Source organism: Amphiprion ocellaris, chromosome 17, assembly GCF_022539595.1.
Source record: "Amphiprion ocellaris isolate individual 3 ecotype Okinawa chromosome 17, ASM2253959v1, whole genome shotgun sequence".
Lineage (NCBI taxonomy): Eukaryota > Metazoa > Chordata > Actinopteri > Pomacentridae > Amphiprion > Amphiprion ocellaris.
The window spans coordinates 14,423,879-14,446,647 of record NC_072782.1 but is presented as its reverse complement, the minus strand read 5'-3'; the positions used below and the strand labels follow the sequence as shown (position 1 = coordinate 14,446,647).

The 22,769-nt window shown below is 38.2% G+C and overlaps 1 protein-coding gene across 1 annotated transcript; it reads left to right on the top strand.

Moving 5' to 3' along the window:
- The first annotated feature begins 1,832 nt into the window (after window positions 1-1,832).
- Window positions 1,833-13,404, top strand: dolpp1 (dolichyldiphosphatase 1). Its single transcript, XM_023263445.3, has 8 exons — window positions 1,833-1,943; window positions 2,617-2,717; window positions 2,873-2,957; window positions 4,786-4,885; window positions 5,121-5,219; window positions 7,485-7,613; window positions 7,757-7,846; window positions 12,047-13,404. The coding sequence occupies exons 1-8, from the start codon at window positions 1,868-1,870 to the stop codon at window positions 12,081-12,083; spliced, it is 717 nt and encodes a 238-aa protein (XP_023119213.2). The 5' UTR covers window positions 1,833-1,867; the 3' UTR covers window positions 12,084-13,404.
- The last annotated feature ends 9,365 nt before the right edge of the window (window positions 13,405-22,769 follow it).

Sequence of the window (22,769 nt, the reverse complement as noted above, 5' to 3'; positions counted from 1 at the left end):
TCAGGAATTCTATAATGCTGTTGTAGCAGTTACCACTGTGTTATGCTGTACTGTGAAAAATGTGCACACCTATCTCAATTTGGAGACCGTCATATGGATCTTGCTGCTGTTTGATGCTGCAAGTGTTTCAACTCAGAGTAAAAATTCCTAGACACAGCTGGAAGCAACGCACTAAACCTCAACTCCTATTTCCAGTTTGAGGTTCATGTGTGTGTCTTCATCAACTAAAGACATGTAAACTTTGTATTTTGTGCTCTCTTTTATCTTTATGGACAGGCTGGACACATAGCTGTTACAGCCGTCTAATGATGCTTTCATCACTCAGACACCATAATTGAAACTTGGACATTAGAGTTTAAGTGGATAAACTTTACCAATCAGATCTGGGTGGTCAAAGGGGTGCCTAACAAGATTTCAGGGGAGGCCATGCCCCCAAAATATAAATTGTGATTGTCTTTTGGTAAATGACGTGTGAAATTTGGGAATTGTCGGTAATTACTTGCCTTTTTTAATATACTTAGATCATAGAAAAGCTCTATAGTGATTCAGCATTAGGCCAGTGGAGGGAGCACAGGTTTCACTGTAACTTCAGAAACCCTCTTATCCCAGCAGTAAGACATTCCAGTCTGAGACAAAAATGTTGTCCTCTTTCACATAAATAACTGATAAGCAACTGCATTCAAAAAGTACCAAAGTAAAATGGGACATAGTGGAAGCACTCAGTTTTAATCATCATGCCTTGCCAAAAGTTTCATTTTAAGCTCTCACTGTTACTTTATTTCCTATAAAATCTGTCATTTTATCACACTTTTCTTGGAAAATATCAGATTTTAGACAGTCAGCACTGACAAAAGCATTTAAACTCTGGCTCATGGTTATCATTGTGCCATAACAATGTTCTTGTTGCATCACATTTTATTCCAACACGTCACCTCTGCTACATTTGTTCGACTGCACACACAGTTCCCCAAATGTTATGTGGAACTGTGTCGTGTTGTGCTCCCAATGTTACATTCATTTAACCTTATTTTACTGGCCTAAAGTTCCAGTTATAGTGATGTAGCCTCTATACAGACATGAATATATATTTAGTAAGAAACCAAGTTTGCACTTGCTCAGGTTGTTGCTGCTTGCTTTGTTCTGTCATTTTTTTGTGCTCTGCATGACATTCACGACTGACTTTGTGTGATTTGTAAGAGGCCAGCGACCTTTCTGCTGTTTATCCGCTGTCTCTCAGCCAGTGCATTTTGTCTCCACGACTTTTTTTTTTTTTTTTTTTTTTTTTGCCTGTTATATTTGTTAATAATACTTTACAGGTTGTATCAAGCAGGAACTTGGTGTGACTCTACCAGTACAAAAACAAATCAGAATTTTGTAGTCTTGTTATTCTAGGAGATAAACTGTTGGCTTGTTTATGTAACTTGTAACTTTTAAAAACATGCCGCAGTTGAAATTGGTACCAAATTACTTTTAAGCATGTAGTAACTTTGGTCATTAAATTCACATTTTCGCAGTCACTAATTACCAAATGCCAATCAGGAGTTATTGTTGGATCAGGTGGTAATTTATCATCATTAACATTCATTAACCTAAATTAATCATGAAATCGCCGTGGCCTTTTTTCATTATTATTTAATTTTTTTTGAATGAATGCACTTAGTTGCTTTAATGTGGAGTGCTGGACTTTTGTGTTTTTGTTCATTCAATAATTCTTCTCTATGGGCTGAATATCTCCTGTGCGGGGAGCTGCTGGGATTGGACGGCTGCTCCGCCGCCGGGGCCCATTTGAACGCGGAGCTGCGCTTACTATTGGTCGGACACGTGTCTGGGGCGTTTCACTGGGACTTCCCGGTTGTGTCCGGGTAAGATGGCGTTGGAAGAGCAGTGCTCGGTACCACCTCGATGGCGGGCCATAACTATAACACACGTAGAGTTCGCGGAGGGTACGTACACTCGACACATTTCTTTCACTGCTGAAGCTTCGCTAACCGTCAGTCGCTTTGTAATTTTCCAGCTGTTCGTCTGTTTTGTTGCTACTGAATGGACACGGTCGTCGATGCTACTGCCAAATTATGATCCGTTGTCAAACCCCGAGCACAGGGCAATGTAACCCGGACTGCGAAATTGTGAGACAGCGCCGCATGCGCAGTTTGTAATAATGGCCACAATGAAGGCTAGCTAGCCTGCTAGCTGTTTTAATATCGGCTTTGGTATTTTCTCTCGGGAATTATGCCGTGACCTGGAAGAATTATTTGACCAAATTCAAGCATTCTGAAGTGCAAAACATGATTTCTGACTGTATTGGAAGTAATTAGCTATTTCCTCGTATAGCCTTGTAGCGAGGGCTATGGCTAACGTAGTAGCTAGGCTCCATGGCCTCATACTGATTAGTGTAACTAGCATAAACCACCTCCCAATGAGCTGCCTTAATTAACCACGTATAACAAGGTGGTTTATTAGTTTGAAGATGGCTTAGCTGTTCCGCCACACTACTACACTACATACTTGTACTCAGCCATCCGGGTTCACTGAGCCAGAGTGTCACTCCCACCACTGCTATAAGTCACTTTACAGTGTTTCTGTGTATTAACATCACTACTGTGTCTTTTGTTCCAGATGATCTGACGGGAGAAGTGCTGGCCTACATCAGCCTCCTGCCCGTAGCAATTCTTGTAGGTTTTGTCACACTCATAGTGTTTAAACGGGAACTGCACACGGTGAGTCCTGCACATGTACTTGTGAGTTGTGTTTTCAGACTTTAAAGTCTATGAAGCTGTTTGTCGTCTCACAGGAGTCTGAACATCAGTTTCTGGCAGGACAGCAGTGTGTAAGTGCTCATGTGTTGACTTGTTTGGTTTTTTTTTCCTTACAGATTTCCTTCTTTGGTGGTCTTCTCCTGAACGAAATAGTGAACTGGCTACTGAAGAACATTCTCAGAGAGCCGCGCCCATGTGCAGGTGAGTGACGGAGCAAGTTGTTATCTGTATGTGTCGTTGGCAGGGTTGGGCAACGTTGCAACATGACGATAGCCAGAGTGTCTTCCTCTGGTATCTGGCACGGAACATTACAGCTTCAGCTGTGTAATTTATCTGCATCTCATTGGCTTGTGTTAAAGGGAGACGCTGCAGACAAGTTTAAAAATACAGCCATTTCAATAATATTACTTGTCAGTTCAGTTTTTGTTGTGTAATAGGTATAAAAAAATATGATAGAACCTTATAGCAATCAAAAGTGTGACTGTTGCACTTGGATAAATAAAATATTTAAATGACTTCTTTTTCAGTTGATATAATAGTCAAATATTACCAACAATATTATTGATATTTTTCAAATGAGCAACTTTTAATGAAGGCCAGGAGATAAAAGGTTCAGGAAAGCTGTTGTACCACACTAAAGTTATACCCCAACGTATAGTCTGTCAGCTTGGAGGGGGCTGCCAGGTGTACGTTGCTTAGGTGGAGGTAATGGGGGACACAGTCATGGCTGTGTTTAGACTGAAACTGGCCTCCTCTGGTCGCGACTTTCCCCAGGGGGTTGAAGACTGACACAATTAGAGGCACAGGCGGTCATGAAGTAGCATGCCTTGGGAGTATGGAAGGCTGTTATGAGCTGTGGAGGAAGCATGCTTGGGGTGGTTCATATAATCACACTTTGTGTTGTTAATGTGCGTTTATGTGTAACTGTTGAACATTCTGTCAAACAGTTTACTTATTGCTACCAATGAGATGTCTGTCTTTGGTATATATTGCTGTAGCTCAGTTACAGTTAAAAATTAACAATTTGAATAGTGCCACTCTTTCACTGAGGCTGAAGCAGTAACTAAAATGGAAACGGTTGTCACACTAAATCTACAGAATGCAAAGAAATGGTCCCAAATGTACAGTATACGTTCTCTCTGCCTTCAGTAATGTCTGGTTGTGTTTCATCAAAATGATGTAAAATTGTAAAAAGCAGCTAAACAGTATATTGAAGAAATTGTAGTCATGGAACACTTTTTCTTTTGCTTTGAAAGTCTTTTAAAGTAACCAATTATAAATGTAGTGACTAGATGTCAACGGTGACATCTAGACGTGTTACTCCACATCTGTTGCTATCTGGAGTCACTACTCTTTGTCTCAAATAATGCTTTTGCCACATCGCTGTCTGACTGGTTGCACATCATGAGCAATAGCTTATCAGCACTGATGGATAAAGAGTGAAAAGTTCTTGTTCTTATTTAATGTATTTCAAAGATAAACAGACAAAGGCTTTTCAAAAAAATTGTCGGAGTTTGAGTTATTCTAAATATTAACACCAGTTAATTTACATTTCATTGTTGGCAAACTGCTGTACTTGAAGACATTGATCCAAAATCATCAAAATTCAATCTTGCTATAATAATGTTATTAAATGCTTTAAGCATAGCTAAAATGTTTTTATCTGATAGTCTCATTGAAATCTGTTTTTCCAAGTCCTGTCGATTAAAAGAAAATGTCCCATAGAAGCGTCGATGAACACACTTTAGCCACATAGTTTACATACACAAAAGGGAACACCAGTGGCTTTCAGAATAATTCATATACAAATAATATGCAAATGTTCTTCACATGGAGCTATCTTTCAGCCTTGGACTTGTGTGTATAAAGTTGTGTGTGCATATAAAGTAAAGAATTGAGCGATCAGTAACTTGGAAGCTTTGGTGATTATCCTAACCAAACTGTTTCTAAATTTATACAATACAACAGTGTAAGATGAACTCCAATCTGTAAATGAATGTTTATACCAGGCTCTGTTGTCTTTCTGCAGGGGCTCACTCAACCCTGTACTCAGAGTATGGGATGCCCTCCAATCATTCCCAGTTTATCTGGTTCTTTGTTGTTTACTTCTTTCTATTCCTTTATTTAAGGTGAGTTTGTTTTTATCTTGTTGTTTGGGGAGGTTTAAGGGTAGAAGAATACAACTGTGAAATTCTTAGATGTACACCAGCTAATTTGAGTTTAAAAGTCAAATAAGTTTTGTAATTTTTTCCACTGTGCATTTAATTATTACATTAATTACAGTATTGCTTTTGATTCAACAGTCATTCAACCTTCACATGAAGTAGATACCATTATGTGAATTTGTGCCAATTTCTCTTTCAGAATGCATCAAACGAACAACGCTCGATGTGTGGACCTACTGTGGAGGCACATACTGTCCATTATCCTGTTGGGCATGGCCTTATCAGTCTGCTACAGTAGGTAAGGCCCTGATCCCCATGACTAACTTCTTCAGAGCTTCCAAATAAATCCTAAAATCTAAGGTGAATATTGAAGAATTCATCAACATTATAATAAAAGTATTTTTAGTAGGTACCAATTTCATCCCTCCATAGAGTTAATTTTGAAGCATGACTTACCTTTTTTGTGTCTGATAAAATTAGTTTTATGTCAATACCTGTCTAGGAAGGATCTGCAGGGAAACTTCACTGTCCTGAAGTTCAAAAAGATGGGGATCTTTTCATCAAAATCTGACTTATGATCCAAAATATTGGGTATCGTCTTAGACCAAACTTTGGCTAATAAATTAATTACTTGATTTTCCCTAGATAGAATATAATGGCCTGTATTGTCATTGTACTATTGTACAACGAAATTGGCTGCAGCATCTTCCCGTAGTGAACTTAAAAAATACGAATATGCATGACATAATAAAAGTAATAAATAGAAAGAAAAAATAAAGTCCGCATGTACACACACTCATGTTGCCCTGTCCCATGTTTGACCAAAAGAAAAATTGTCCGTAAGTATCCATGGAGGTTACTCCTTTGAGTTTAAAAGCCTAAATGTCCATGGATAAAAAGTGTTCCTCCGCCAGTTTGTCCAGCATGCAGTGTTTCTGTACCTCCTGCCAGAAAGCAGAAGGTTGAAGAGATCCTGGCCAGGGTGTGAGAGGTCAGACACAATCTTCTTTGCCTTGCTGAGACCACTGGAGTTTGCAGTGTCTTCGGGGGCAGCCGATTATTTTCTGTGCTGACCTTATCGCCCCCCACAGGGCTTTTCTGTCACCAGTTGTGCAAACAGCATATCACACTGTGATGCAGTGTACCAGTATGCTTTCTGTCGTGGAGCGATAGAAAGTTTGCAGGAGATTTGCCTCCAGATGACCTTTTCCCAACAGTCTAAGGAAGTGCGTTCTCTGTTGAGCCTTCCTGACCACTGCTGTTGGTGGTCCACGTTAAGTCACCCATGGGATTCTGAAGGAAGAGACCCTCTCCATGCAGACACTGTTGATCTGTAGCGGAACAGGATCTTCTCTTGACCTCCTGAAGTCCATCACCATCTCTTTCATTTTGCTGATGTTCAGCATAAGATTATTATCTGAGCACCACGCCACGAGCCTCTGAACCTAACTGTAGCATGTATAGATCCTTGTTTAAGTCCAGGCTGTGCGTCCAGTAAGAGTCTGATCAAGGATATTCAGTGGTGTTAAAAAGTTGGGCTTCTACCTCACAAAGCCTCTGAGAGGATTGTAACACAGAAAACATCTAAATTACATTGTGGTCTGAAGCTACACACAGATTTAAGTAAGATTGATGACAGCTGATATGATCTGCCACTGCATTTTTGACTTTTAACCGGATAATGTGACCGTCGGCACCAGCTATAAATAAGAAGCTGTTACCTGAAGGGACTGCCTTCAAAAAAGAGGAGAGAAAATTGATTTATTCAGTTTAGCTAGTTTGTACATTTTGTCAACCTCAGTGTCTTAACAGTTACTTGGAGCTATTAATGTTTTGCATAAACACTTAATGTCCACTCAGATATGCAGCTGTTTTCTTTCATGCAGAGGCTGAATTCTTGGTGTTTGCCCTTATGTTTTTTAATCAAACTGTTTTGAAATGTATTGTCAAATTGGATTTATGCCATTTTACTATCTCTTAACCCTCATGTGACTTGAGGGACCCTTTTTGTTGTAAAGACCTGTCTGTAAATATCTTCAATTCATGCATAATGGTTATCTAGTTTCCTTTTGTTATTTGCATAATTACGCTTTATTAGCGTAGCTATGAGCCAATTAAAGTGTGTGGTATAATAAATATAAGTAGTTTGTAATATGTGTGTACATTTTAATTGGCAGTTAAGCCAGTGGAATACTTACAAGACATGTCTATTTGATGCATCATTATGTGGTCTTCAGATTTAGGAGCGTGTTGTGTGTGGATATATACACACTAGCACAAACTGAATATATTTGGGGATGCAGCTAATTATTTTAATTCAATTAATCCAACAATTATTTTCTTGTTTTTTTTTATTCGATTATATTTTATAGATCTCTTTAAAATCAGAAAACAGTGAAAATGTTTCTGACACTATTCTGAATGGTTTGACCAAAATGACGGTGATGGTTAATTTACCAGACGATTTAATACTGTTTTATAGACATGCTGGTGCACTTTATTTAGAACTCCAAGCACAGTTGTGTTTTCTTAGCTTTTATTTTCCCCTGTCTGTCATTTTCAGAGTCTACCTGTTGTACCACAGCTGGAGCCAGGTTTTCTATGGCGGAGTGGCCGGTAGTACAATTGGCATAATCTGGTTCTTTTTCACACAAGAGGTGCTGACACCATTATTCCCCAAAATAGCAGCATGGTAAGTAGATCTCTCATTTTTCTGCGTCCTTCTTGTGTCACAGGGGAGGACAACTCATCCTCAGCCTGAATAATTGGATAAAACTGGTCCATTATGGTTGCTCTAATGTTCTGTCCTTTCAATTTGCTTTTTACAATCCATAGGCCAATATCAGAGTACTTCCTGGTGCGAGACACAAGCCTGATCCCCAACATCTTATGGTTTGAATATACAGTGACCAGATCAGAGGCAAGGTAAGATGCTGTCATGGTGATATGTCACTCAATATGCCACCCCTATCTGCACTAATGCCTGATCAAACCAGAAGGTTTACCTTCATGTCCTGGTGATAAAGGCAGTGCTTGAGGCTTGATGACATAAGAAATACTTGCAAGCAGGAGTTAAATCAGGCCGGAGCCCACTGGAGCTGAGCTCTGTCTTCTTCACTACAACAGCATGACCAACTCACATCCAACTCTCAAGACCTGCTTTCAGATTCTGCACCACGCCAATTGTAGAAAGTCTCCCTCTTTTCTTTGCTTTGAGTAAACGGCCGTAGCATCACACAGCAGCAGGATCAATACAATCTACAAATTGAGAGAAGAGCAGTGCACAATTCACAGCCATGGCACAGCAGGTGACTCAATTGATTAGTCAGTCGGATTCAGTCTTCTGAGATATCATTGTCACATAGCCTCATTAACCTAAATGCTTTTCTACAAGCAAATAGCTGAGCTGCTGCAGAGATTCAGTTTCTACAGTGAAATCATTGCGTTGAGTTCAGGAGGAATCCAGCATCATTAGAACCATCGATATGTTTTTATTTTCAGTAAATATTGTTTCCTATAGATAGTATGGTGTGTGACGGGGAATACTGAAGAGTATTTTTTATTTTGCTGCTTAAATACAGTATTTCCAGCAGCTGTATTAAGGATAGGGATAAACTTTATTGATCCCACAGTGGGGAAAATTCACCGTCACATTTTTGCAAGGTATTGTTTGCAAGGTACGTATTGTTGCAAGATTTAACTTATCTAATCAGTTCAGTAGTACAACGGTAATAACAATAGTTAGCCTAATAAAGAAGTTCATCCTCTGCCTCTAAGTTACTTTAGTTGACTCGGTGAAAGAATTTGTCAGTTTTTAGAAATGGCTTCAATATCAGTGTTTCCTGAAACATAAACTGAACACAAATGGTGAAAAAATACACATCTACCACTGCGATGTGTTGGGTCCAGTCCTGTCCTGTAGAACAGGTGTATTATTTTCTGCCAACTCAGTGGTTTTTTTCTTGTAATTCATTCAACATGTTTCATCTAAATGACACAAAGATACAGAAAGTAAACAAAATAAAATGACAATTAAAATCTTCTCGCTATTCCCTACTGCTGTCTGGTTATTTAAAAACAGTTGGATCTAAATTGAGAGATCTGCCTTTAAAGTACCATCAACATGGTGGAGGTAGACAAAATTTTGTCTGATTCATAATTTAAACATAATATTCAAAAAATTCAGCTAGAACAGGTCTTTCCACAAACTGAGCTGTTGTCACTCTGGACAATTAGTTTTAACAGTTTCAAGTAGAAGTACTTTCTACTGAAGAAACTGGCACTAGTTGTGCTTTTGGAAATTAAGATGTAAGTTCTGACCTTGCTAGAGAAGGACTCCCACTTTCACAAATGGTGATTTCACCACTGCTTGCAATGCTGGTTGCTTAGTTGTAGAAAATACTACAGAGTAAGAACAGCAATAACACAAAGCAAGACCAGAGATTTCCTTAATTGCATGGCAGCTGCTGGCATAGAACAGTGTCTGCAACATGTGTCGACTAATTTACATTACCAGTCAAAGTTTAGACACACCTTGTCATTTAATAGTTTTTCTTCATTTTCATGACTATTTACATTGTAGATTCTCACTGAAAGCATCAAAACTATGAATGAACACATATACAAAACACGTTTGATATTTTATATTCTTTAAAATAGCCACAGTTTGTAAACTCTTGGCATTCTCTGAATGAGCTTCATGAGGTAGTCATCCGAAATGGTTTCCAACAGTCTTGAAGGAGTTCCCAGAGGTGCTGAGCACTTGTTGGCCCTTTTTCCTTCACTCTGTGGTCCATCTCATCCCAAACCATCTGGAGACCTGGAGGCCAGGTCATCTGACGCAGCACTCCATCACTCTCCTTGTTGGTCAGATAGCTCTTACACAGACTGGAGGTGTGTTTGGGGTCATTGTCCTGTTGAAAAATAAATGATGGTAGAACTAAATGCAAACCAGATTGGATGGCATGTCACTGCAGGATGCTGTGGTAGCCATGCTGGTTCAGTGTGCCTTCAAATTTGGAATAAATCCCCAACAGTGTCACCAGCAAAGCACCTCCACACCATCACACCTCCTCCTCCATGCTTCACGCTGGGAACCATGGATGTAGAGAACATCTGTTCACCTTTTCTGCATTGCACAAAGACACAGTGGGTGGAACCAGAGATCTCAAATTTGGACTCATCAGACCAAAGCGCAGATTTCCACTGGTCTAGTGTCCATTCCTTGTGTTTCTTGGCCTAACCAAATAAATCTCTTCTGCTTGTTGCTTTTCCTTAGTAGCGGTTTCTTAGCAGCTATTTGAGTACAAAGGCCTGATTGGCACAATCTCCTCTGAACAGTTGGTGTAGAGATGTGTCTGCTACTAGAACTCTGTATGGCATTTATCTGGCCTCTAATCTGAGGTGATGTTCATTTTCGATTTGAGGCTGGTGATTCGGATGAGCTTATCCTCAGCAGCAGAGATGATTCTTGGTCTTCCTTTCCTGTGGTGGTCCTCATGTGAGCCAGTTTCATCGTAGTGCTTGATGGTTTTTATAACTGCACTTGGGGTTACGTTCAAAATTTTTGCAATTTTCCAGACTGATTGACCTTCAGTTCTTAAAGTAATGATGGACTGTCGTTTCTCTTTACTTAGCTGACTGGTTCTTGCTATAATACGGATTCTAACAGTTGTCAAATAAGACTGTCAATTGTGTACAAACCTGATTTCAGCACAACACAACTTATGGTCCCAGCCCCATTACGAAGGCAAGAAATTCCATAAACTAACCTTGACAAGACACACCGGAGAAGTGAAAACCATTTCAGGTGACTACCTCATGAAGCTCATTGAGAGAATACCAAGAATGTGCAAAGCAGTAATCACAGCAAAGGGTGGCTATTTTGAAGAATCTAAAATACAAAACATGTTTTGACTTAACACTTTTTTTGTTTACTACATAATTCCATATGTGTTGATTCATAGTTTTGATGCCTTCAGTGAGAGTCTACAACATAAATAGTCATTGAAATAAAGAAAACCATTAAATGAGAAGGTGCCCAAACGTCTGACTGGTCGTGTATGTTTATTGAATTATGCAGTGTTTATCAAAGCTGATGGCTCTTTTCTTCTGGTCAATGGTGATGTGAGCAGACATTTCCAGAAAGGTCCAATCCAAAAGCAGACGTGGCATTCTTGTCTTGATTCCAGCAGTCTCTGTTTCAAACCCTCCAGAGTATGATGCAATTCTGGAGTTTTCAAATTGAAATGGAGGTTTCTAGACCTCTCAGTTTTAGGGGTCCTAAAACTCCAGATTAGTGTGGAAGCTAAATGTCGCTAGAGTTTTGCATTTTTACCCTCGAAACCCCAACGATTTCTCTGCGGTTTTTGCTCCTGTTACATTTTTACTTGCTGTGGGTTTGTTTTTCACTGCAATAAGAAGTCCAGCACCTCTATGGAAACGACACAATAGCAAAGGCAGTAGAGAATTTCTTTTTTCTTTTTTTTTTTTAATAGAATTTTTTCTTTAAATAAGTCCTATACAGAAAAATGATTTTGATAAAATAACGGTTTAACCTAATGGACAAAAGTCTTGCATAATTAATTCAATTGTAAAGTTGAAAATTCGATGATTCTACCTGTTTTTATGGCTACTGGCTCTGATAAATGGTGTATTTGGAGTCATTTTTAAACAATAAAAATATCTTTCAGACCCACCAGAGAGTTAAAATGAAAACATATCGGTGTGTATGCAGCCACAGTTTCTTCCTATTATTTAAAAGGTGAAAAGCTTTCATAGCTAGCTTGTTTACTGTCTGTTGACAAGCTTAACTTATTTGCTTTGTTATTCAAAAGAAGTACTTGTACCATAGACGCCAGTTTCCTCACACCTTCATTCGAAACCAGATGTTGCTAATAAGCTACAGTAGCTCCGTCTTTTACAGTCTCACCATTCTGTTAATGCTCAGTACTGTCAAGTCAGTTTACCAATTTCAACAGAGCGAAAGGTTCGTGTGACAAATCCATTAATCTCTATGATTTCATTGAAATTTTGCCACTTTTAATGTGACTAGATTTTTTATTTTATGTGCGACAATTGCATTTGTTACATGCCTCACTACTTCTTATTGTTTTTGTCTCCTAGGAACAGACAACGGAAGCTTGGAACAAAACTTCAGTGATCTCCAGTTCTTTTGTGTAACTGAGTTTAGGACCACACGTACACACACACATTCTTATCCACACATGCAAACAAACGCTCACTCGACAAAAACACACTGGAGAAGCATCTTTTGGACTGACCTGGTTGCAAGGAGTAAAGGGCAAAAAAATCGTTTACAGGTGGTAAAAGAGTGCCTGGACCTGGCCCGGAGCCTACAGCCTGAGCAAGTCCGTCCACACGCCTCTCCTTCTTGTACAGCTTGCCCTAAATGCTCTTCAATGCATGCAAGACTGTGCAAGAGGCATACTATTTAATGATAGATTAATATATATATTTTAACTATAAACGCACGCTGACAGTAACAGTGTACTGTAAGAGATTCAAGGAGCCGAAAAGGAGGCTTTGGTCCAGTTTTAATCAAAGTGGTGGGCGTCATTGCAGCATGTATTTAGTGATTCCTTTTTTTTTTTTTTTTTTTTTTTTTTTTTTAAAATATTCAGATGAGTAGATGGGGAGGGGGGCTGGCTTTATTGGGGGTATGTATGTGAAATTAACAATTTTTCATTGTTATATATAAAAGATGAACAATTTCTAAAATTGGTTATGATGTAATATACATAAAAAAATTTGCACTTTGTGAAATTTACAAGTGAAAAAAAAGACTAACACTAGTTAAATGTTAAGATCCTCCCCTTCTTTTCCCTCATCAGTCTTTGCTTTGTGTCTATGACTGTCAGTTCTAATATATTAGACTCCAAAGCTGATCTGCGAGCAGTGTAAATTTAATGTACCTTCTGTACTATTGAGGTTGTGGCTTCTATTCATATCCACGGTTGATGGTTATGAGACGGAATCACAGCAGCAGGTTTCTTTCGTTGTTGAACAAACTTTGGATAGAGAGGGTTTTTTCTTAATGCCTCACACAGTAGCAGCCTGGGAACAGAATTCTGGGAATCAGTTTTCTTTTTTAAAAAAATTCCATTTCTTACCTTGTTTTCTGCTGTTGCAGGGAACAATTTTCTTTTTACCTGCATTTCCAAGATAACATTCCATATCATTTAGTGAGAAAACATAATGACTGCTGAGGGGATATGTTTTCTTTTTGTATTATTTTTGAAGAAAGGAAAGAAAAAAGCCTCAGGTCAGTCGTAGCATGTGATTATGCTTATTCCTCACAGCCTACGGCAGCTGATAATGGAAGCTGTCAAGTGGGGATCTGAAGCTCATTTAAAACTGTCATATCATTAGCTCCACAAAGGGAAGTAGTTCTCTTAGAATTTGATTTTTTTTTCCATGTGTAACCTATATCAGACTGAATAAAAATGTGTTTATGTACAAGAGACGGTTAAAATGTCATTCTTTGAAATTTAGTTGCATGTTTTTGCATTTAAAAAGCTGTTTTGCTTTGTTTGCGAGGAAACAAATGTGGCACTCGCTGCATTTCCACTTTGTGAACTGTTTAGCGTTTGTTTGATGGTGGCTGAGCTGTTATCCCACAACACTGCCTCAGTCTGAGTGAGTGAAGAGCACAATGAATATACAATACTGTAAACTGCATGATGCATGCACTTTGATAATGTAGTTGAAGGTATTTTATCGACTTCAAATCCTTTTAGGAAATATTGCACATGACAGGAACTACGGGAGGAGGTACATTACAGAAAATACGTTAATTTTGTAGTGGTTAAAGGAGTTAGTTACCAATAATGATAAAGTAGGCCATTACAAATATATAAGTCCCGCATGAAGAAACTCTGTATAAATAAGTGTCTGGGAAAAAAATGCAGTTAAAACATAAAAGTGCAGGTTTGGTCCCTCTTACTGATGTGTATGACATTATGATATATATTAACAGTGAAGCATCAGCGTGTCAACCGCATGTTACTGTTGTAGCTGCTGCAGGTGGAAGCAGTTTGAACTACTTCACACAGTTTTATATACAGGAACAGCAGATGCATCTCAGAAGATGTCACATAATTAATTGGAGAGCATTTTCAACTTTTGGAATAATCTTTGATTCTTCATCAGGTATAATTTGAGCATCTATTCAAATAAAACCATGTTAGTGTTTGATTGCCCTAAACAGTTCATTTTCAGCAACTTTTAAAGAATAGCATCACTAAATTCAGAAGCTGATGAAATATCCCAATCATAAGCTTAGAGTTGGTTAATTTTCTCGAACCATATGCCACACATGATTAGTTCACAGGCAATCGGAGAGATGAAAATACGTTGATTCTTAGCGTTTTTACAGTTTCTGACCGATAAATGGTGTGATTTTAAAGATGCTTTTCAAACCAGCCAACGGGTTTGGGGCTTCAGAATGTTAGAGCTAGTTCTGTGGAGAACACAAAGGATAAGTTTCATGAAAAATCATCCAATAATAACAACAATGATCATGGTGGTGCAAGAAGAAAAATCCAGGCATTGTTTTTCTTTTTTCTATTTATTTATTTTTTTTTAAATGGGACAGTTTGTATTAATGTACATTTCCACATAAATAGGAGAGATTGTAGCCATACGGTTAATTTCCATCTTGAGTTCCATTGGCAGATTAAAGATAAAGAAACTATAAATAACATATTACCATAACTGAACAATGACATGCAAAAAAGAAAAACAACAAGCGATGACACGTAGTGCACATAACAGACAAAAACTGGGAGACCAAGGCTAGCTACCAAGCACTAATTAACATTTACACATGACTGTATTGCCAATATCTCTTTTTTGCTATTACACATATCCCTCTATCATTATTGCACATTGCTATACTACACTTATCCCTCTGTCACTGTAACATAAGAGTCCACTGCATATATCCCTCTGACACCATTACATATAGTTGCACATTTCCCATTGTCACTATTGCACTTGATAATATTGGACGTTTCTCTTAATCACTATTGCACATATCCCCGTCTACATTACATATAATTACCCTATACATATCCCTTCTAACACTGTTGCACATATCCCATTATCACTATCGCTCATGATCCTTAAACACTATTACACATGACTATATTGCATGAAGCCCATGTCTAAACATTTAAAACAAATTACACAGAGTCCTCAAGAACAAGCCCCATCAATGGGCAAATTTACACAGTGTTATGATCACAGATCTGATTTTCCAATAGCCATGCTTTGAGATGTTTAGTAAATGAGTTAAGATGTGGTTGTTCACGAATGGCACTTGGTATAGTATAGTATAGTATTGTAAGTTATTATGATATTTCCTCTAAGGACGATGAGTTTTTATACAAAATTTCAATGCAATCCATGCTATAGAAGTAGAAATATTTCCATAAGTAGTGACAGATAGGCTTTACTACGCAGTGCTTTCCTGCTACAAGCTACTGAATATAGTGTAGCATGATGTCCTTTGTTTGCAACAATTAGCACTACAATGCAAGTGTATATCTCTTCTAAGAGAGATGATAGAAATAGTTTTCTTTTTTAAATATTTGAATATTTTGGCCCATTTGCCAGCAATAGAAGCATTAAATGATGTATATGGAAGCTAATACAGGACTAGAGCAGGAGACAAATGTAACATAACCTTGTGTTCAGTTCAAACAACGAACAAGCTCTTTGTCTTGTTAAAGAGCTTCATGTACTCCTCTCCCTGCACTGTATTCCCCGATGTGACTGCTGCACGCTGCTTGAGAAAATACTTGAGGCCTATCCTTCTAACTCGCACGGCACAAAGGAAACGTCTGCCCTATATAAACGACCCATTCCATTTTTGATTCACTTTTCAGGTCTTACCTGAGGCTATCCCCAAAAACCCGCCGGGAACGGGCATAGCCTAGATAGAAATTATCAAGTTCTCAATCTATTTCTGTTTCTTTAAGCTGTTTGCTCTGACCTGAACTGTTTGGATGAACACTGTTCATTCCTGTGTGTAAGTGGTTCAGAATAGAAGATCATTTTCCCTTCACATATGTCAGATGTTTAATCCTGCTCTGCTATAGTAAGAAGGTTAAGGCCATCATCTACACATTTACTAAATGACACACTTTGATTCAGAGCTGCCCTGGGCTCACAGAAATGTAAAACAAAGGAGGACTGACATCCACTGGATAAAGTCTGTTATTGCAATGTTGGGATTGAGAAAGCTGGACCAGTCTTAAAATAAGTGTGACAATACTTTGGTTTGTTAAACTCTTTAATACGTTTCTGTATGCTTTTCTCAAATAATGTCGAATATTGAAGAAGAAAGCAGTGATTGTAGAGGTAGATGGAGACATAAATTAATGCTTCACATTCAATGTTCAGCATAGTTTTGGCTAAACCTGTGCTTAAGTCTGGACTAAATTTGCTGTGATGCGTGCGCCATTAGCATTAAGTCTAAGTAAAGGGTTGGCGGTCTAGTCAGAGGAAGCGATTAGATTTTTCTCTACTGTGGCAGTTAGTTTGTGCTATAAAATCACACATGGTAACACTGTACAGTCATTCATGGTGTAGTGGTTTACTTTCTTAGGTGCTGTAACAGTTTCGCTATTTTGTGATAAATCTCAAGGCCTATATTTCAGAGAGAATTTTGTATTTTTTTTTTTATCCTGTTAGATTTGTCAGAAGCTTTTGCAGTCACAAGCTACTTGAGAGTGTCTAAAACCTCTGATAAACTCATTATTATGTGGAACTATTGTATTTTAAATGACCACTTTGTTGACCTTGTTGTTTATTAATAAATAGGTCAGATGGTATTTGTAGCATTAAAATGCAGGCTATACATTATTGTACCAGTAGCATAAAGGCACAATACAAAATGTACATAAGGGTAGTTCGACCCACCAACAACAAATGAATTGAGACATTATAGGGTACCAGTAAGTCCTAAATAGGTTCTTTAGTACGTGGAATAAAAGTAGACACTGTTTGTTATAGTTATTAAAGGAAAACTTTGGAATTTTGTGACTTACTTTCTAACCCACAGGATGCCTATGTGCTGCATTTTCCTCCAAGTATTGGGCAGTATACAACTGGTAAACTTCTGACACTATGACAAATGTATGTATTTTAGATGTAAATACATACATTTTATTTCTTTGTGAGTTCAATGAGTAACAATCTGTTTAAAGTGTTTTAGTCAAGATTATTTGATTTAGCTGGACTGTTTTCTATAACGTCATTATAATAACTTTATTTATGTAGCACTAAAAACTGATTTTTACAAAGTGCTTTGCCGCACAAAGCAAAGGTAGACTATCTACAACAGGAGGACCAAGCAAAGCAGGGCTTTAAAAAATGGAAACTGTGGAAAAGTCATTAAACCAGCATATGTTATTCTAGAGCTTTTCACTTACAAGTGTCTTGTATTTGCTTAGAAGTCACGTCTCTTCTAAGACTTAGAAGATAACCAGACAGGCTGTTTCATAATGTTCAGCTGGGTTGAGATATGATGACTGTGACTATCCAAATATATGATTACCAAACATCATTTGTTAGTCATCAGGTCATTCAATGACCCTTATCATCCTGTTAGAAACCAGTGCCATCAGGACAGAAATGTTCTTGGACCAAAATCAGGTTTAGTTCTTCCTACTCAGAATTACAGAGAATAATGGTACGCCACTCATACTGAATGAAAGCATGTACATTTGTAACAATGTGTTTTGCCTCATTTAGTCGGGTTTTGTTTGTTGAATATTAAAAACTAGTTTTAAGGAACCTTAAAGGATTAGGCTGCTGATATTCTAATTCTTTTTTATTGTCAACAATTCCTTTGACAAGACCAAAATCAACAGTGAAAATGTTATGTGCGTAGCCAGAGTCTGAAAAAGTCTTTGTGCCATAGAGCTCCAAAACCAAACTTAACCACACTGTTTGATTGGTTAGAAGGTTTGTTCATTACCCTGATCATAGTTTATTTTGAGTCCATCCCACATACTCCGTCCTGCTGCTACAACCCCAAAAATGTATCAATCCACAATTGCAAATAGTTCCCAGCAAATGCACTGCTTGCTCCTTTTTAACTGCTAAAAACTACAACTCCCAACATATTCAGCAGTACCAGGGCATCGGTAGTTGCCAGCCTTTCCTCATTTGAAATGAATGCTGTTCACCGACTGACGTTCACTTTAATTAGTTCCCAGGGGAACAAATTAAATCGCTAATCAAACACCAGCCCCAGTTTGATTAACAAGCAGCTGTGCAATTCAACTCCTCCACAGTGGACTTGTTTGTCGGTATCCTGTGCGCCATGTTAATCGCTTAATGCTTGGCTGAGATATATAAATGATACAGACCAAGCTTTCTGTTAAGTGCACATTTTATCATGCCAGGTGTGCATTTTGCTTTCTAATGACAGCTAATGACAAATGTGCGTCTTGGTATCCCAGGGCTCTGTGCTTCAAATTTAAGATTTAAGATAAAGCAAAAAAGGCTATAAACATACAAAACGATTTTGATTTTCTTTCAAACTCCTAATTATTGTGGAAATTATGTCGTTGTTATAATGGCAGTTTAAATGGTGTTGAATGGAGCTCAGATGTGTAAAATTATGTTGCTGGTACTATCTGAACACAATATTAAATGTGAGTACACATATCAAGTAAATGGTCTAAATTGGATTTCTTAGATGACCTGTGATTTGCATGTGTTGAGTCCCAAACCTACTTCTTGGGAATCAAGTCCTCTAAGTGGGTTTTTCAAGGCACTACCGCAACATTTATTACCACAAACATCGAATTTGTCCTTCTAATTTGGAGTTTTTGTAGGATTTTACGGACAGGAAAGTTGCTTTTCTGCCAGCAGACACTGGCAAAAATTTCAGAGTATAATCTCGTAGGACATTGGCAGTGATTTTGAGTGTGTTCAGTCTTAGAAATGGAGGCTGTTCAGAATCTCTGCACAGATCTGAGGAAATTCTGATGCTTGGAAATCCCTATTTTTCTTTTACTGTACTTATATGCGAGTGGTACCACACACAGATCCAACAGTGGCTCCAAAATGTATTTCGACACTCAGCAAATTTCCATGAGGTTTATATGGTTATGTCATAAAATGTTTGATGAACTAGTATTCATTGACAACCACATTCAGCACTACCAAAAGCAAAAATGTTCCTCCACAATAAATAAATCAGGTTGTCATTTAAGACAGCATGAACATACCTCATTAAATTGCATCAAAATAGCATTTGGATAAGTTGTGATTGTCATATTTAGTGGAAAATGTCCCTCATTAATGTAATGAACTACACCTGTAATTACTCTGCAAATGACTTCATACGCTTGCTACACAACAATCAGCCTCAGCAGTAAAACCACCGACTGCTGAAGTGAATAACATTGATTATTTCAATACAATGGACCCCGTGAAGTGATGCAATATATAAGGCAACAAGTGAGCAGTCACTTCTGGAGGCAGGAAACATGAGCAGTGTACGGATCTGTGTGATTTTGACAAAGACCAAGCTGTGGTGTCTAGAGGGCTGGGTCAGAGCAAGTCCAGAACAGCAAGTCTTGTGGGGAGTTTCCAGTATGTAGTGTTTAGTACCTATGCTCTCCAAGGAGGGACAACTGGTAAAGTGGGTAACAGGGTCATTGTCACCCAAGTCTCAATATATCCCATAGAAGAGCTACTGTAGCATGAATTGCTAAAAACCTTAATGCTGCTATGAAAGAAAGCTTGTTCTGTGAGGGTCAGAGTGTCCATGCTGACCACTGAAGGCACCATCAGAACTGGACCATGGAGCAATGGAATGAGGTCTGATGAATCACATCATCCTCTACATGATGTGGAGGACCAGGTGCATGTGTGTCTTTTACTTGGGAACAAGACAGTAGCAGGTTGCACAATGGGAAGACGGAAAGTCATGCAGACAAAGGGAAACCTTGGGTTCTGGCATTTATGTGGGGGTTGTCTCAACAAGTATCAACTATGTCAACATTGTTACAGGACATATACACCCCTTGATTGCAATGATATTTCCTTTTGACAAAAAAGAAGTTCAAGGTGTTGACTTGGCCTTCAAATTCCCCAGATTTCAGTCCAGTCAAGCGTCTGCTGGATGTGCTGGAAGTCCAATCCATGGAGGGCCCACCTCACAACTTCAAGGACTTAAAGAAACTGCTGCTAATGTCTTTGTGCCAGATACCACACAAGTTAGTGATTCTATTTGTCAGGTCAGCAAAACTCAATCCTCCATCTGGTACAGTTGGGTCTTTACTTTACCTTTATCATCATATGGTTAAAAATATGGAGGACTTGTGACTGAGAACAAGTGTCAGAAAGACCACAGCAGACTTGACCATATAATAGTGAGTAAAATAAGAAAAAGGACAGAAATAGGAGTAAAGATAGCTTCAGAGATCACCGAGAATTACCTGATACAACTCAACCCTCTGACCATTTGAAACAGGATCAGCAAATACAAATACAGAGGGAGAGTGATGCACTGGAAACCATTCACAAGCTCAAAGATAACACAGCTTGGACTAAATTTACATGAGATCATGCACAGAAAGACAGCAGCTTTTGGAGACTTTATTTTTGGACGAGTCCAAATTCATCCCACATGGATCCGATGGCAGAAAGTTTGTGCGGAGAAAGCCAGGGGAAGAATTCCAACCAGACCGCACTTATCATGGAGGTGGGAAAGTCTGGAGCTGTTTTTCTTGGAGGGGAGTAGATGAAGTTGCGTTTATTGATGGAATCATAATCTCTCAAGTGCACAGAGGAATTTTGGTTGCAAAGAAAATCAGCCAAAAAAGACAGAAGTGACAGAAGTGGATCTTTCAGGAGGATAATGATCCCAAACATATAAGCTGCCTGTTCAGAGGATATTTTGCACAGGAGAAAGTCAAAGTCTTAGAATAACCCCCCCAGAGCTCTGACCTAAATCCCATAGTGCACCTATCTGGCCATCGCAGTCATGGTAGTGCACCTGTCAGGATGTCAGCGCTCTGGTGTGGATGAAGTGAAGGCTTCACTGGCTGAGACATGGCAGAAATTTTCACCACGAAAACTGGTTGATTCCATGCCAAGATGTTGTCAGGCAGTCCTGCAAGCAAAAGGATGGCAGAATAAAAGATTTTCTCTGCAGTGAAACCAGATACTTTGTGTTTATTTTGAAATGCACACCATTAAAAACCCAACAAACTTCTTTTTTTTCTGGAACATTTCCGCATTACAACTGAGCTTTTGCTGTTCCTTCAAAATAAATGTCAGTTGTTTTTGACACTGACTAGATACAGTTGCTGTATGAACAATGCAAATATCATAAGAGTAACTGAGTAATGACCATTAAGAATATCGGAATTAAAATTTTTCCACAGTAAAGTAATATGTGCTCTAACTATTAATAAATACTGAACTTCTACAGATTAATAAACACGTTAACAGACAGTCCAAACAAATGTAACACTGTAAAGGTGCGTATATTTTACAGTCAGTGAATCTACTATTAAACTGGTACCACTAGATGGCACCCAACTTACATCTGCAGTAATGCCTGAACTGAGATTAACACAGATTTGTTTAATAATTGTCACACGCTAATACAGTACAGACTTACTGTAATTCATAGCACCAAGCAAAACACATGAATATCATCAAACTGCATGCAAATCTCTGTGGGCTACATTAAACTGCTTTTGATTGTCCTCTCAATTAATCGCTTGGAGCACATTTTTAAAAATAAGTTGTACTTAAACTGACCACATCGTCTCTTGCCTAATGAATAGAAGAACAGATTTTTATCAAAATTGACAAAGTAATAAGTAAAAGTTTAAACTGAACAGAGTTATAATAGTTTTTTATATAACATGCCTAACCTTTTACAGCTGAAATCTTCCATTATTTCACATCACACTTGTTTAAATGACATATTGGACCCGAGTTGGCTTCCAAATAACTTGTGATATTACAAAACCCTGCTTGCAGATAGATGTCTTAAACTCTTGAAGCTCTTAAAAGTTAACATGAGCTCAGAGAGTTTTGCAGTGTCAAATGTCATCTCTCACTCTGCACAGTGAACTACGACCAACCAATGTGCAAAAAAGAAGAAAAAAAAGAAAGTGATTATGTTGTCTTGTATTTCAATTGCAATATGAGTCATGACTTTAGTGGCAATGATCATTTCTGCATTTTTTTCCACTGAAAAATTGTTCAAATTGATGATGAGGTCTGTATCAAACAAGCATGTCCCTTAAGTCCAGATTATACGACTTATATACCGATGCATCTCTGTAGCAGCTCAGTGCTTCACTAGAAATGATTGGTTTTAACCCATTTACCTTTTATCAAAAAATTGCAACTACTGGGATTTGGATATTTTATTCTTGTTGTGATTTTGATAATCTTTCACTTGACTGCTCAGCCCTACCATGAAGGTCAAACCTCCAAATGAAGCAACAGTAAGAAAAACATTTTTTTTTCTTTTCAAATTGAAGGATATTTTAAAATATCAAAAAGTATAATTTATGCATAAATCCACCGTTTGGGATTAAACTAAACGCCAGGAGAATCAAGACAAGTATGTTTCTGGATCAGTGGAAGTGGGTTTAATGAAGACATTCATTTTGTCCCTCTGCCAACATATCTTGAAGAATCTGTGATAATTAGTGGGTGAAGATCCACCGTCTCTGCTGCCGAAATATGTAAACAAAGCGTTTGTACAAATTGTACTACTGCTTCAGCAAATGTACGAGCAGTGACATGAGATGCATGCAAACTGCCGCCCTCAGATTTT

What these genes read in the sequence shown, in the direction of transcription:
- dolpp1 (XM_023263445.3), top strand. Translation starts at nt 1,868, where the DNA reads ATGGCGTTGGAAGAGCAGTGCTCGGTACCACCTCGATGGCGGGCCATA. An exon ending in TTAAACGGGAACTGCACACG is followed by an intron (nt 2,718 to 2,872) that starts GTGAGTCCTGCA and finishes TTTTCCTTACAG; the next exon opens with ATTTCCTTCTTTGGTGGTCT. An exon ending in AGAGCCGCGCCCATGTGCAG is followed by an intron (nt 2,958 to 4,785) that starts GTGAGTGACGGA and finishes GTCTTTCTGCAG; the next exon opens with GGGCTCACTCAACCCTGTAC.